Below are 13386 nucleotides of genomic sequence, written 5' to 3' on the forward strand. Positions count from 1 at the left end.
TCACCGCCAACATTATTTCTTTCTCTCTCAGCAAAATCACTTCAGAATCAGTAATCCTTTTTCTATCATTGTATTTTCAACGCAGTAACTATTTTATCTTTACCTTTCAATTATACCAATTGGGTTCTCAAATATTACATTTTTTCTTATCAAATGTTTGATATATTTTACATTTTATCTCACATGACAGTAACACACTGATATAAAACCAAAATGGTGTAGTGTGCATAGTGTTGGAGATTTTTGAGCTTTGAATGGTGAGTGTGCTGTGAATAATGAGCATGGGAATTTGGATGAGTGGCACCAATACGTAAGTGGTGATGCCACTTTTGCAATGAATCTACTGTACGCCACCAGAAAAGTGAGAATGGAACCCAGAAAAACAACTCGAATAAACACATCTTACAACAAAGTAGATGCTTGTGAAAAAGGGAGACAGTGTAATTAACTTCATGGATTAAATCAAATTAACTATGTAGTTTATTTTAAGATGAGGAAAAAAAATATAGTTCAATGGTCGTTTTCACAGGGATGATCACTTGATCAGAAATTTAGAAGGAAATAGCAGACATGTAAGTTTGTTCCAGCACTGCAATCTTATCTCCATTCGCACGTCAACTTCTAAATTTCTTTCATTTTTGTAACTAGTTTATAAAAAAGTTGTGTTTGAGGTCATCGATGACTAAAATTGAAATAGTGTGAAAATATAGAATGGTGTGAAGATTGGTTAGAGAAGAGGTTTGAAAGCAACATCGTTATCCATTCTCGTAACAAATGAGGACAAATTTTAGAAGTCAAGTTTTTTAATATAATCATGCCACGTCACTAATAGTAGTTGAAGTAAGAGTCTCTTTTTTCTTCCATAGTGTAGTAGGATTGAAAAGAGGAAAATTTTCCCCAATTAAACCGCTTTGCATTTTATTTTCAAAAGTATAACTCATTCTTTGTAGTTGGTGAGAATTTGCCTCTCTAGCTACTCAATTCTCACATTTTTTTAAATTCTGACCGCCAAAACCCTAAAAAAATTACAAATTTATGTAAGGTGAAATACAATTTGGTTGTTTAGAAAATTTGTCACGAACATTAAAAATACCAAAAAATATTCACATGCAAGAATGATTAACAGTTGAAAAAGTACTTAATTTCTTAATATAAGTATTTAACATTACGATTCAACTACACAAGATTGAATTGTTTGTTCAAAAAAAAATTCACACACCTCAATAATTGACTTAGAGGAGAGTATCTACATCAGCCATCTTCACAAAATAACATCCACACTTTTTTAAATTAGTAATAATTCATATTTTTGTTATATTAATTTGATGTATTATTTTTCATCCACCTTTAATTAATATATAAATTACATTTTAATTAGTTATCAACACATATTTCATTATTCTATATATGTTTTGGTATTAATTTATAACCAAATATTATTACATATTTTTTTATCATACTTTATTATATATATATAATTATTTTTTTAGTTAAAACATCTTTCATTCCAATCATCATTTATTTTTTAATTCCACAATTTAAAAATATAATTTATACACTTTTTTTTTACTAAACCAAATCATACATTTATTCACTTATTATTTTATCATTACATACATATCACTAATGAATAAATTAAATTTTATTTTTAATTTTTAAACCATTAAATTAATATTTATTTTTAAAAAATATCCCAATATTTTTATTTAATTTTTGCTACTATTTTTTTTTATGTTTTACTAAACTAAAAATGCAAATTTTAATTCAAAAATCAATATTGTAATTTATAATAATTTATTCTTTTCATTTCAATTTTATTATAAAAATAAAAAACCAAGTTTACTATAATTTATTCTCTCCCATTTAAATTTATTTTAAAAATACAAACCATATTAAATTTATTTTTTCATCTCAACAAAATAAAAAATAAATAAATAAAAACTCTCTGACCACAATGGAATGATACAAGTTTATATGTATTTGTTAAAGTATGTATTAATGGTAATTAAACCGTACAAAAATTAGGTAATGAGAGTGTTAATAACTACAGATACCTTGATCAAGACCTAAGAGTGAAAAGATTCATCAATACTATAAATAGCCACTACAATCCAGTACTTGTTATTATTATAACATTTATGTCATTATTATAACATTTATTGCACCCGAATACTAAACACCTACTTAAATGTCAGATAATCTTTTGCAAATGTCAACCGAAAATCAAAATCATGCAACCAAAAGAAAGAAGAAAAAAAAAAGAAAAAAAATATATAATTATTTAACCGATGAATAGATACTACTATCTCAATTCTTTTATAAGAACAAAATATTTTTGTAAAAAAATAAAAAATATATTATAAGAATTAACTGTACTTTCATAAATAAAATGCAAATGGTGCAATAAGAGAAATTCTCCCCCTTTCCAAGTAGTTGAAGCAAAGATCGGTGAGTTTGTATTTAATCCTAGAAAATTTGATACACTACAATAAAATTATTAAATAATAATTATATTTATTGATAAAAATAATTAATTATTATATTTATTAAATTAATATTATTCTAAAATTATAAAATTAATAATATATAAAGTAATTTTTATTATTAAAATAAAAATAATTAAATTAATATTCAAATTAATTACAAAAAATTGAATTATTAATATTTTAAATTTTAAATTACTAATAAAAATTACTAATTTAGAATATAAGATAATTAATATTTAAATACCAATTTAAAATTATTTTATAAATTTTTATTAATAATAAAAACTGCTTTAAATATTAATAATTTTAATTAAATATTTTGGTTTTTGAGTGATTTTTTTTTTGTATATGTATGTATAGGTTTGGTAGGAAAGAGTATGGATTTTTTTGGTGAAGGTAAAAGTTATGAGTTGGTCTGAGATGTGAAGAATGAAATTATAATAGAAAAGTTAGTCAAATAAGTTGTGCGCGGCATGAGATAAGATCATCTAAAATCCAATTCATCATAAGCTCCAAACACCTCAAGGATTTCAATTACCATGCACTAATACCTTCTCTTCTTCTCACAGAAAAGACATTGAAATGACACAAAGTTTCTAATTACAAAAATATTTCTATCATATCACCATGTCTAAAGAAAAGAATCTTACAAACTTTAAATTTAAATATAATTATTTACAACACTGTATTACAGGGATGGTGTTCTTGACCAGGAAAACCATGGTTGATTGCTTAATGCTCAAGTCCAGGAATTTCTGGAAACTCAAGACAAATCAAAGTCAAAGTCACACTTCTGGACTTTTAGGACACAAGAAGAAGCTTCTTACTACTACCGTCATGGCCAAACTGATATTCAATAAAAACAAAGTCGTACATCTATAGATATTTATATTTAAGGAGATTAAGCATAGATTAAGAAATGTTGAATCAGCTTTAAATAGGAAGAAAGAATATTTATTATTCAATTAAATCAATAATAAATTCATATATAAAAAAAAGGAAAAAAAGGAAAAAATTATCTTATGTAAAAGAAAAAACATAACATCAATAACACGAAGAGTATTTTCAATTTATATTTTATACTATACTTATTATATTTTATACTCTTACTAACTTGGACGTCAGGATATCTTCTACAAGTGAATTATAATTGCTAATATTCTTGTTTGTAACATTACTTTAAACAATTTTATGACCTGTTAGACTAGAGTCTAAATGATGAAAATAAAATATGATTTTGTCAAATATTATGATTATGAAGAAAGTTGAAGAACTTTATTTTCCTTTTTGGCAGTCATCTCTTTGAATCTTGCATTTGGAATTTTGAATGACTTTGCATATTGAGTTTATAATAATAATTAGAAATTTGATAAAAAAAAATAAAAAATAAATTTTCTAATTATTCATAAAAAGAGCTAAATTATTTATAATAATTATTATTATATATTTATTTTAAGAGTATTTATTCTAAGTTGGATCTTATCAATATTTGTTTCTTAGTTTGTGGAGAGTAACAAATAATATAAATGCAAGATTTTTAAAAAAAAAATATTTATTTTATCTTTTCAATTTTCAAGTGTTTTTCTTTATACATATGTCTAGTTTTTATTTTATATTTTCTTATTCTAATTTTTATTGACTTTTTATTTTTTACATTCTCCTTAACTAAACAATGAATGTACTATTTATTTATTTATATATATATATATATATATATATTAAAACTCTCTACTTTAATTTAATGAAAAAGAAATAGAAAAAGTATATCTTCTTATATCTTTGAACATCCTTTGGTTTTCTCTTTATTCATCTCAATTCTTGTTTTATAATACAACTATGATTGAATTAGATGGTTTATAATCACGGTCAGTGCATAGCAAAGGGAACTCAAGGAATATTAGTAATCAATGTACATTCCCTATGATAGAGGTTATCTATATTTTAGTATAAAATGAATGATTATTAGTGATTGGCTCCACCTGATACAATAATAAAATTTGTTGTAAGATCTGCATTTGTTTCAGTCAGTGGCAGATGAAGTGCAATAATGTTGCAATACACAGTGCTAAGGCACTTGGCACTAGTTTGATAGTAATAGATACATATATTGAATGATGTGTAAGGAGCTCCAAGTGCACCCATAATGTTACAATCATGGCACCGAATATGACTATCTAAATTCTTAAAAATACTAAAATAGTTCATTCACCAATCAAAGTGGCAAACCACCACCTTGTTCACATAATCCAAGAACAAAAATGTTCATTTTGCTTTAAGTAGTTCTCAAGCTGGGTTGAAATCCATTGACAGTAAATCCTCCATCAACAGAAATAATCTGTTCAGTGATGTAAGAAGGTGCTTGCAAGCAAAGGAAAGTCACAAAGGATGACACTTTATGTGCTTCTGCAATTCGCCTTTATTGGGGTTCGAGATATGATCTCATTAACAAGTTCCTTATTTGCAAGCAACTGTCAGACATATGGTAACAATTACCACCCATAATGTTATTTGAATTCATTATTATACTTATGATCATGCTAACATACATAATATGTATAGGAATAGTTAATCAGCACTCATGCTTTTTGGGTCCAGGGAGGAGATTTGATGTTGAGGAAAACGATTGATTTAAACAGAAAGAAAATAGTTTAGATTAAGATCAATAAAATAAAAAATATATATAAAAACTCGATATTAAAAAGTGAACAACTCTAATTTAATCTCATAAGATTTTGTAACACCTTATGCCGATACTATCAACTCGTGTGTGTGACTATATATTTATGAGTGATCGATAACAGATGACACGATAGATCAAACAAATTCTCGTTGTGATAGATTTTAAATAACTTTATACCAGGTTAAGAAGTTGACTTTAAACTTAACTCAATTTTATAACGTGAAAGTTGCACTCACTTATAAACTGAGAAATGTCCTAAGTCCTAATCTTTAGTCGATATGGAATTTCGAACACACTCTCTTACGCCGAGACTACCAACTTATATTTGAGACTATATATTATGAGTGGTTCGATAACCGTCGATAATTGGTGACACGATAAATCCAACAAACTCTTGCTAGGATAGACTCAAAATGATTTTGATACCATATTAAAAAATGGACTTTAAGCCTAACTCAACTTGTGATAAGTATGATTAAAATTTCATTTCTTTTAATTAATAAAAAAAGTAAAATTACAAATTTAACCTTGTGTTAAAAAATAATTGGAGAAGAATATAATTTATTTATCTATATATTTTAGTTATTTATAATTAAAACAGTGTTTGAGATACAGTCCAGTAAATAATTTAAAAAAAAAATAAAAAATTATGTAACATTGTTAAAACATGCAAAATCATTGGATATTAAAGAGAATATGATACAATCCATTATATGAGTAAAAAGAAAGAAAAAACTTAGAATAGAATAATGTCACGTACATGTAGGATTCAAGATAACATTAGGCTCTGTTTGCTTCTATGAATCTACGGTTCACAAGGAAAGAAGTGAGAGGATATCAATGATTTGGATCGAGAGTTTTGCATGAAAGAGGAGGAGAGGATATACCTATGAAAAGTATATATCTTCTCTCCTCAAAATGAAGAAATGTAAAAGGAAAGCCAAATCAGCATGTGTTATTTCCAAATTTACCCTTATTCATCTACAAGGGTTTTTAATATTAAAAAATAGTATTTTTTATTTATTTATATAAGATGTGATTTATTTTCTAATTTTATAGTATATATTTAATATTTTAAAAATTTATTTGAAGTTCTTTTTTTATTTAATTTGTTTCTGCGTTTATATTAATATATTTTTTTTTATAATTATTATGTTTATGAGTTAGTAATTTATTTGATAATAGTTTTTTATGAAATTATTTTCTATTGTTAATTACATTATATTTTTTAGTATTTTTTTAATTTTTTATTATTATAGGATTTTTAATAATAAAAAATATTATCTTTTATTTACATAAGATCTAATTTATTTTCTAATTTTATAATGCATGTTTAATATTTTAAAAAATTATTTGAAGTTTTTTTATTTAATTTGTTGAATACATTTTTTTAATTATAATGTCAAAGTTGTTTATTTTTAAACAAAAATAATTCATTTCATTATTAAAAAAATTTAATAGGCAAGGATAAATTTGTAAAGTAACATTTAACAATTTTAAAAAAAATTAAAAGTTCCTCACAACCATAACATCACTCACAAACTCGCATAAACTTTTCTGACACATCCACTCTAGCATACTCCAATCCAAACAACATTACTTTCTTCTCACATCTTCACACATCCAATGCCTCAAATTCTCACACATCCACTCCCCAATCCAAACACACACTAAAATTCTAAAATAATTCACAGTCCTTTCAAATCTATTTGATTATAGGTGGTCCAAAACTCAAGTGAACTTATTCATATAGGTGTTCCAAAACTCGAGTTGTTACCACTTTGTTCATAATACAACAATAAAAAAAAGTCCATTTTGCTTTCAAGTAATCAACACGCTGGGTTGAAATCCATGGACAGTAAATCCTCCATCAACAGAAATAACCTGTCCAGTGATGTAAGAAGCTGCTGGCAAGCAAAGGAAAGTCACCAAGGATGACACTTCATGTGCTTCTGCAATTCGCTTTATTGGCGTACGAATCATTATCTCGTCAACATATTCTTTGATTGCAAGCACCTGGTAGATACAAGGTAACAATTAGCATGCTAACATACTCACATGTGCTCTCTCAAGAATTTGAATTTCGTACTAAATTAATCTAAAAATATTTTATCTGATAGACAGACACTCTTTTTATCTGAATACTCTTATACTGCTGAATAGACAAGTTAAAACATAAAAGGAGCATGAATGTAAAACTTCAACATATCAGCTTAGAATTTATTTACTAATGACCGACCAGTTCAATGTGGATAAAACTCAATTTTATTTCTCAAAATAATTAACCAATCTTCAGAAAGAAAAGACAATTAGTCTCTTGGAACAGAACATAAACCGGGTGAAAGAGCATTACAGATTCCGCAAGTGATGTTTTGGTATACCAGGGTGCAACACTGTTGCTCCTAATATTGTCTTTCGCCCATTCACATGCAAGATATTTGGTAATCTGATCCATTGCAGCTGAAGAAAACAGCACAATGATTCTATTTCGTCAATATACTTCAAAATAGTTTATAATCTGTGTTTGAGATGACATAATTATACATCGACACACCTTTAGCTGCTGCATAAATGACTCCAGTACCTAGACTTGTCTGACCTGCAACGGAGGAAATGGACACAATACTTCCATTTCCAGATTCTTTCAGAAGAGGATATGCAAGTTGGCACAGATGGTATGCAGGGTCCAAGTTAGTTGCCATCAATTTTGAATATTCTTCGGTTGTATACTCTATTGTTGGCCTCCTCACATTTGTTGCAACATTGTTTACCTAAGCTCACAAGATGATCATAGAAACAAAACTTATTGTGTGCTGAAATCTCGCCCACAAGAGAAACGAGTCTAGCTATTTGATTGAACATTTTTAATTTTAACAATTTTATGCTGAAATGATCACAAAAGGCAAAGTTATACATACTATGTTTTCAATTAACTATATTGTGCAGATACAAATGCTGCCTACAGGATGGATTTCAAGCAACAATAAGAAAGTCTTATTTAGGCAAAATACATAAAGAAATTGCAATTATTTATTTATTTTATAAGTCAGTAACCACTTGCAAATTGAGTGCATGTAAGAGGAGAACAGGATGAAGAACACACACTAACACATTGAGTGTTTTACGAGGATGTTATTACAATACACGATACAGTATTCAGCAATACACATCATATTGAAACTCCTGTTTGAATTGAAAAACCTGAGATCATCTCTAACAAATTCAGTAACTAATATCCCAAAATAAGAGAGTCATCAATACAGCTGAATACACGGGTTATCCTGCTTCTATCCTAAGCACAGGCAAAGCAGCTGGGTTGCATCATAATACATGACAGGGTAGGTACAGAAGCTCCAAAATATTTTGAAATTTAGCACAATAAACAAATTAGTAAGTGGTACATTCATTCACTTAACACCGGTTTTCACATTTTGACAGTATAGTTTCTTGATTTTAAAGGTCTTATCTTGAGATGTGTCATTATTGTCACAAACTCTAAGATTGTATTTATGGTGCTGCAGTAAACATTTCCTGCATTCACACATTTAGTTAATCAGAATCGTTGGATGAAGATGCAACAACTCATACTTTTTCTTGCCAAATCTAGTTTTAGGATATGTATTTGAAATGTGAACCATTTGATCTTCATCCAACAGTTCCTTTTCATGAATGCCTGAATGTTAGAGATCGATTTCATGAATTCAATCAGTGATGACTTTTTATAAAGCTGAACACTTAGATTATCCTGCCTACTATTCCAATTTCTAAATATACAAACAAAAAGAAGAAGAAAGACTCACAAGTATGTTGAGCATGCCGTTGAAGGCAGAGGCCACTTCTTTGATGAGATTCTCTCTTTGGGCTGGAAAAGACACATCACAAACCGACCCAGAAACCGAAAACCCCTTCTCTTTCCATTCCTTTAAGCATGCATTCAGCTCCTCTTCATTCCTGGAACAAGTGTACACAGTTGCACCAAACTCCGCCAGTTCCTCCACCACAGCATGCCTGAATCAAAAGTGAAACCCAATCACACCCATAAAAAATAGCATACAAAAAACGCAACTTCAAGTCGTTTTAACAAACCCCAGAATCAAGAAATAAAAAACATAAAAATAAAAAACATCCGGATCTAAAAACATAAAAATAAAAGTAAACATCCAAAGTTATAACCCTAATTTAATAAAAACATAAATTGTTCAAGTTTCTCACACATGGAAACAATTAGCCTCATTGGCTTTTATAATAACAACGTATAATAAAAGAACTATGATGTGTGATGAGAGCTTGTTAGAACACTTAAATATTATTTTATCCCCTTTCCGAAAAGAATGTACTTGACACATGTTCTTCCAATCACGTCCAATCTTCACACTTTTTGCAGGTAAAGGTTTCTATGAAAACCTTGCATTGAACATCTTTTATAAGCCCATAAAGAACAATTTTTTTGAATCTGCCTCTACGAATGTATTTGGCAAAATCCTCAGGTAGATACTTCAAAAAAATAAAACAATGTGTAAAAAACTTAATATACAAAATAAGGATTGAAATATTAAATAAGACAAAAGTAAAATGTCACCAGATAACTTGATTGAGTCTGACGAAGAGATAAAGTTACGAAGAAATGTTGTTGAAAAGGACCATTGGTGAGTGGTTCACGACGTTCAGCTTCAGCAAAATGGACAGATACCATTATTTGAGAAGCCGCTTCCATGTAAACATTAATATGAAAGCAGTTATCACTAACGTATCGGAAATATACGCGATGTTCTCCTTTAAGATCATAAAAATGACGTAAGTTCCCCCATGCATAGATTATTTCAGGATTCAGCAAATCCATGTTGTACATTACAACATGGATGTTCCCGTTATTATCTGCCAGCAGACAGTGGTCATCAAGTTCATTTTGAAATTCAATAGCAAAAGCGCAATCCACAGTATCTCTTTCTATGTCTAGAAAATATAAATATAGTTTACTTTTTATTTTAAAAATAAATAGAAAGGATGTTTGTGATATGAATCATTGAAGAGATAATCATATCATTTAATCACTTTGTTTTTGTTTTTTAATTTGTCATCTAAGTAGGTTTTGTTCAAAACTTTAACATGATCCGATTGGATCTGCCTTTAGCATTATTTTTATTTTTTAAATTATCAAATAAATAGTAAGATATGTTAAATATAACAAAAAATAACTTTGAATATTAATATTTCCTTTAAATATCATTATATAATTAATAATAATATAACTCTTTACATATATATTACATAAAAAATAACATTTTACAACTTTACAAATAAAAATTGTTGGAAGCTCTGCATTTTGTTCACCAGATGAAGTACAATCATGTTGCAACATATTATTACAGGCATTGAATATATATAAATTTTTAAAATACTAAAATAACTCATTCTCATAGTTACTATGATTCAAGATAGTCGTGAAAGACATTAAAATTCTAAAATAATTCACTGTCCTTTCAAATCTATTTGATCATAGGTGTTCCAAAGCTCAAGTGAACTTATTCATCATAGGTGTTCCAAAGCTCGAGTGGTTACCACTTTGTTCATAATACAACAATAAAAAAGTCCATTTTGCTTTCAAGTAATTCTCACGCTGGGTTGAAATCCATAGACAGTAAATCCTCCATCAACAGAAATAACCTGTCCAGTGATGTAAGAAGCTGCTGGCAAGCAAAGGAAAGTCACCAAGGATGACACTTCATGTGCTTCTGCAATTCGCTTTATTGGCGTACGAGATATTATCCCCTCAACAATTTCTTTGTTTGCAAGCAACTGGTAGATACAAGGTAACAATTAGCATGCTAACATACACACATGTGCTCTCTCAAGAATTTGAATTTCGTACTAAATTAATCTAAAGATATTTTATTATCTGATAGACAGACACTTTTTATCTGAATACTCTTATACTGCTGAATAGACAAGTTAAAACTTAAAAGTAACATGAATGTAAAACTTCAACACAGAATATATGTTGACAGGATCAACAAAATAAATTAATACTATCAGCTTAGAATTTATTTACTAATGACCGACCAGTTCACTGCGGATCAAACTCAATTTTATTTCTCAAAATAATTAACCAATCTTCAGAAAGAAAAGACAATTAGTCTCTTGGAACAGAAAATAAACCGGGTGAAAGAGCATTACAGGTTCCGCAAGTGATGTTTTGGTATACCAGGGTGCAACACTGTTGCTCCTAATATTGTCTTTCGCCCATTCACATGCAAGATATTTGGTAATCTGATCCATTGCAGCTGAAGAAAACAGCACAATGATTCTATTTCGTCAATATATTTCAAAATAGTTTGTAATCTGTGTTTGAGATGACATAATTATACATCGACACACCTTTAGTTCCTGCATAAATGACTCCAGAACCTACACTTGTCTGACCTGCAACGGAGGAAATGGACACAATACTTCCATTTCCAGATTCTTTAAGAAGAGGATATGCAAGTTGGCACAGATGGTATGCAGAGTCCAAGTTAGTTGCCATCAATTTTGAATATTCTTCGGTTGTATACTCTATTGTTGGCTTCCTCACATTTGTTCCAACATTGTTTACCTAAGCTCACAAGATGATCATAGAAACAAAACTTATTGTGTGCTGAAATCTCGCCCACAAGAGAAACGAGTCTAGCTATTTGATTGAACATTTTTAATTTTAACAATTTTATGCTGAAATGATCACAAAAGGCAAAGTTATACATACTATGTTTTCAATTAACTATATTGTGCAGATACAAATGCTGCCTACAGGATGGATTTCAAGCAACAATAAGAAAGTCTTATTTAGGCAAAATACATAAAGAAATTGCAATTATTTATTTATTTTATAAGTCAGTAACCACTTGCAAATTGAGTGCATGTAAGAGGAGAACAGGATGAAGAACACACACTAACACATTGAGTGTTTTACGAGGATGTTATTACAATACACGATACAGTATTCAGCAATACACATCATATTGAAACTCCTGTTTGAATTGAAAAACCTGAGATCATCTCTAACAAATTCAGTAACTAATATCCCAAAATAAGAGAGTCATCAATACAGCTGAATACACGGGTTATCCTGCTTCTATCCTAAGCACAGGCAAAGCAGCTGGGTTGCATCATAATACATGACAGGGTAGGTACAGAAGCTCCAAAATATTTTGAAATTTAGCACAATAAACAAATTAGTAAGTGGTACATTCATTCACTTAACACCGGTTTTCACATTTTGACAGTATAGTTTCTTGATTTTAAAGGTCTTATCTTGAGATGTGTCATTATTGTCACAAACTCTAAGATTGTATTTATGGTGCTGCAGTAAACATTTCCTGCATTCACACATTTAGTTAATCAGAATCGTTGGATGAAGATGCAACAACTCATACTTTTTCTTGCCAAATCTAGTTTTAGGATATGTATTTGAAATGTGAACCATTTGATCTTCATCCAACAGTTCCTTTTCATGAATGCCTGAATGTTAGAGATCGATTTCATGAATTCAATCAGTGATGACTTTTTATAAAGCTGAACACTTAGATTATCCTGCCTACTATTCCAATTTCTAAATATACAAACAAAAAGAAGAAGAAAGACTCACAAGTATGTTGAGCATGCCGTTGAAGGCAGAGGCCACTTCTTTGATGAGATTCTCTCTTTGGGCTGGAAAAGACACATCACAAACCGACCCAGAAACCGAAAACCCCTTCTCTTTCCATTCCTTTAAGCATGCATTCAGCTCCTCTTCATTCCTGGAACAAGTGTACACAGTTGCACCAAACTCCGCCAGTTCCTCCACCACAGCATGCCTGAATCAAAAGTGAAACCCAATCACACCCATAAAAAATAGCATACAAAAAACGCAACTTCAAGTCGTTTTAACAAACCCCAGAATCAAGAAATAAAAAACATAAAAATAAAAAACATCCGGATCTAAAAACATAAAAATAAAAGTAAACATCCAAAGTTATAACCCTAATTTAATAAAAACATAAATTGTTCAAGTTTCTCACACATGGAAACAATTAGCCTCATTGGCTTTTATAATAACAACGTATAATAAAAGAACTATGATGTGTGATGAGAGCTTGTTAGAACACTTAAATATTATTTTATCCCCTTTCCGAAAAGAATGTACTTGACACATGTTCTTCCAATCACGTCCAATCTTCACACTTTTTGCAGGTAAAGGTTTCTATG

The 13386-nt window shown here is 29.1% G+C and overlaps 2 protein-coding genes across 2 annotated transcripts; both read right to left on the reverse strand.

The window, feature by feature from the left end:
* Positions 1 to 6632: 6632 nt before the first annotated feature.
* LOC137815001 (tropinone reductase homolog At5g06060) lies at positions 6633 to 9557 on the reverse strand. Its single transcript, XM_068617995.2, has 4 exons — positions 8967 to 9557; positions 7721 to 7937; positions 7520 to 7626; positions 6633 to 7182 (listed from the first exon to the last, which is right to left on the reverse strand). The coding sequence occupies exons 1-4, from the start codon at positions 8979 to 8981 to the stop codon at positions 6988 to 6990; spliced, it is 534 nt and encodes a 177-aa protein (XP_068474096.1). The 5' UTR covers positions 8982 to 9557; the 3' UTR covers positions 6633 to 6987.
* A 1066-nt stretch (positions 9558 to 10623) lies between these two features.
* On the reverse strand, positions 10624 to 13383 carry LOC150029694 (tropinone reductase homolog At5g06060-like). Its single transcript, XM_090294143.1, has 4 exons — positions 12788 to 13383; positions 11542 to 11758; positions 11341 to 11447; positions 10624 to 10962 (listed from the first exon to the last, which is right to left on the reverse strand). Exons 1-4 carry the CDS (start codon positions 12800 to 12802, stop codon positions 10768 to 10770), a joined length of 534 nt encoding a protein of 177 aa, XP_090150269.1. The 5' UTR covers positions 12803 to 13383; the 3' UTR covers positions 10624 to 10767.
* Positions 13384 to 13386: the final 3 nt, after the last annotated feature.

The sequence above is a fragment of the Phaseolus vulgaris genome, chromosome 1 (genome assembly GCF_051622355.1).
Source record: "Phaseolus vulgaris cultivar YP4 chromosome 1, ASM5162235v1, whole genome shotgun sequence".
NCBI classification, from domain to species: domain Eukaryota; kingdom Viridiplantae; phylum Streptophyta; class Magnoliopsida; order Fabales; family Fabaceae; genus Phaseolus; species Phaseolus vulgaris.

Excerpts from the sequence above, each read along its gene's own strand:
- LOC137815001 (XM_068617995.2), bottom strand. Across the intron at positions 7,627-7,720 it reads CATTTATGCAGCAGCTAAAG|CTGCAATGGATCAGATTACC; the intron begins GTGTGTCGATGT and ends TGTTTTCTTCAG. Across the intron at positions 7,183-7,519 it reads AAACATCACTTGCGGAATCT|GTGCTTGCAATCAAAGAATA; the intron begins GTAATGCTCTTT and ends TGTATCTACCAG.
- LOC150029694 (XM_090294143.1), bottom strand. Across the intron at positions 11,448-11,541 it reads CATTTATGCAGGAACTAAAG|CTGCAATGGATCAGATTACC; the intron begins GTGTGTCGATGT and ends TGTTTTCTTCAG. Across the intron at positions 10,963-11,340 it reads AAACATCACTTGCGGAACCT|TTGCTTGCAAACAAAGAAAT; the intron begins GTAATGCTCTTT and ends TGTATCTACCAG.